Source organism: Fulmarus glacialis, unplaced genomic scaffold (assembly GCF_000690835.1).
Source record: "Fulmarus glacialis isolate BGI_N327 unplaced genomic scaffold, ASM69083v1 scaffold10646, whole genome shotgun sequence".
NCBI classification, from domain to species: domain Eukaryota; kingdom Metazoa; phylum Chordata; class Aves; order Procellariiformes; family Procellariidae; genus Fulmarus; species Fulmarus glacialis.
The window spans coordinates 1,477-4,162 of NW_009217474.1; the positions used below are offsets into that span (position 1 = coordinate 1,477).

Here is a 2,686-nt window from a genome sequence, read left to right on the forward strand (position 1 = left end):
AATTCTGTCATATCCCTGTTTGCTGTTTTCCCCAGATAATGTGTAGCATTTATTTCTAATAATTAAAACACTTCATAGCATGGTCCAGTTGATAATGTGCATTACATTTTTCTGTAAAGAAGATAGGTAATTTATCCATATTCTTTCTTTCCTTCTTTTTTTGCCAGTTTCTTAGCCAGTTCTTGTACGTGGCAAAATACTATCTCTGTTCCTAGGTTACAGTTTTGGTATTTCATATACTTCTACTTGGCAATGATTTTTGTTTTCTAGTCTATATAACCAGGATTTTTGTCCTGGGTTTCCCAATGAAGAATGACATTGAGTCATTATTAGTATTTTGAAGAAGGTGATAAATGATTGTCCACATGCCAGGAACAACGTACAGCAAATGAGTTGTTTATACTGACTTGGGAATGTCAAAATGGTATCTGTTAAATTACATGTCTTAATTGGAGCAAAAGCAACAAGCAATAAGTGACAAAAAATCTTTGTTAAATAAGAAGAAGGATTCTGCAATATGGATAAAGTGAACATCTGGGCAGGTGATGGAGTATGACAAAATAATTGAGATAAATGAAAAGAGGGCATAAAAGAGACTAGAGACAACATTCTTGGTATGGTAAATGCAATAATTATTTCATTAAGGAAAAAATACTAGGAAGAACTAGTAAGTTAGGATCTAAAATATTTGTCATCGTGTGATAAAGTCTAGGCAGAAAGCAGGTACCACTGAATGAATTGGAGGCAAAGAACACTCCATTGTGCCCCAGTGCAAGGGGAATGATTAGCTTTCATATGGGGAGCGTAGATGGGCTCATCCCTATTTTGATTCCAGTTCTAATTCAGCTGGAGTTGAAAAGGTTAAACACTTCCTTGTTGCAGAAAACAGTGGTTTCCTTTCCAAAGGATGGTATGCACATCCTCCAAGCGCAGGTGATTGTGTTTAACTGAAAAGTGAAACATGCAAAAAGAAGAAAGATTATGCTGCTAATGTGAATTGTTCTGCTTTCTTAGGACACCAGGCCTGGACATCACAGACAACAGAAGGTCAAGAGGTCTCTGGGAAACAAAAGGTATGTGAGTGTTTCTTGTCTAGTTTGACTGAGGGCAAGAAAAAAGCTGAGAGATTCCTATTGGAAAACCATGTGTGGTCTTTACATAATATTCTGAATTTTAAGAGCTGCAACGATTTTGGTTTGTGTTATGAGAGTCTCAACTGACTTTGCTTATTGGTTTGTAGGAGAAGTGCTTTTCTGACACTTCAAGGGGTATTAGCTTTCATTTATTGTTTTTAAAAGGATTTTAACGTTGGGAAGATAAATATTTTATGTTCAAGACCAAATGGTGTTCCAAAATCTTTGTATTTTGAGTGTGATTGCACGCTCAGGCTTTAATTTGATAATTCCTCTCCCCATCCTTCAGCAGTACCTCCTTAAACATAGTTTATACTGATCTGACCTTGTACCGTCAGTGTCCCCCACTTAGTAATTTCTGGATTGAACATGTAAGCTCCACAGTTCAAGGTGTGGGAGAGTATTGCTGGGATGGCCATCACAGTCATCATTCAAGCAATCTATTTATTTCAGTTTGTGAATTGTGGTAGCAATGGCATACATTGAAAAGTATTTCTGTTTTCTGTTCTTTCCTCTTATATTAATGCTATTTGCCCAGAGAATAGATACTCTATGTTTCTTTGACACCTAATAATTTTGCTGTCATGTACAGTAGTGTAAATGTCTAGGCATTTCAGGGCTGTGAGACATATTTGAGAATAGTGAATCAAAGTTCCCTCTGATCTCTAGGAAGAAAAATCAGTGGTGCTGGCTAGTCTAAATTAGTCTTTAATGTAGTGTGATTTGTAGGATATACTATAAGGCTGTCTTCATTGCCGAAAGCCTTGCTGGTTAAAATTCTTACTAACGTTAAGTCTTTTAGTTGTGTAGTGTCAGCTCTGACTCTGGGAATACATACTGAAAGAGATCTTGCCCTTTGTGGGATGGAAAAGGTCTCTTTTGTAATGATGGGCTGCAGAAGAATTCTTATATTCCACATCGGTTGCTTAAGGATAAATGTATATTTTTAAACTGAGATTAACTTGTGCCTGCTTCTTGAGTTGAAGGTTTGAGGTAGGATGAATATTTTTTTCTGTTCCTCTTGAGTAGGTTTCTAATGTCATTCTCTGAAAGATGTAGTGAAAAATGACATTTAGGATGTTTTATCTGACTGGCACTTTTCAGTTCACAAAACTCAGGAGATTCAATGAACTGTGAGGTTAATTTTTAGAGTACTTGGGAAGATGAAAGGGATGTTGTCTGTCAAGTTATTGTGGTTGTGTGTGTATGTATGCAGACATATACATAGGGTTTCAAGTTGATGTTTTCCAGGTCTAAGCAGTTTGAGGTGGTGGAAACTACTGTCCTAGGACTGAACAGTAACTATGATGAGACAGTCAGCAACATTTCTTCTGCCTCGCCGAAAAGTCGAGTGAACGGAAGTGCAGAGTCCAGAAGCAAGCGGACCATTCGTAGGCCTGCTTACTGGTTGGCAATGAGAGGAATAAAAAACAGCATTAACAAATCTTCAGAAAAAAAAGGTACTCATCACTCTTGGCTCAATGCAAAATTGTTTTTCTCTCTGGTTCTTTTATGAGAGATTAGAGGGCTTCTGAAAGACATGCTGCGGTTCA

The 2,686-nt window shown here is 37.2% G+C and overlaps 1 protein-coding gene across 1 annotated transcript in view; it reads left to right on the forward strand.

Annotated features, from left to right (window-relative positions):
* Positions 1-1,014: 1,014 nt before the first annotated feature.
* The window catches only part of LOC104078149 (zinc finger protein 512-like), a gene marked incomplete at both ends in the record, with an annotated part of 8,195 nt that continues 6,523 nt past the window's right edge, over positions 1,015-2,686 (forward strand). Inside the window, 2 exons of the mRNA XM_009579684.1 lie at positions 1,015-1,073; positions 2,385-2,593. Of these exons, the coding sequence (XP_009577979.1) occupies positions 1,015-1,073; positions 2,385-2,593 (268 nt within the window). The remainder of the gene's footprint in view (positions 1,074-2,384; positions 2,594-2,686) is intronic.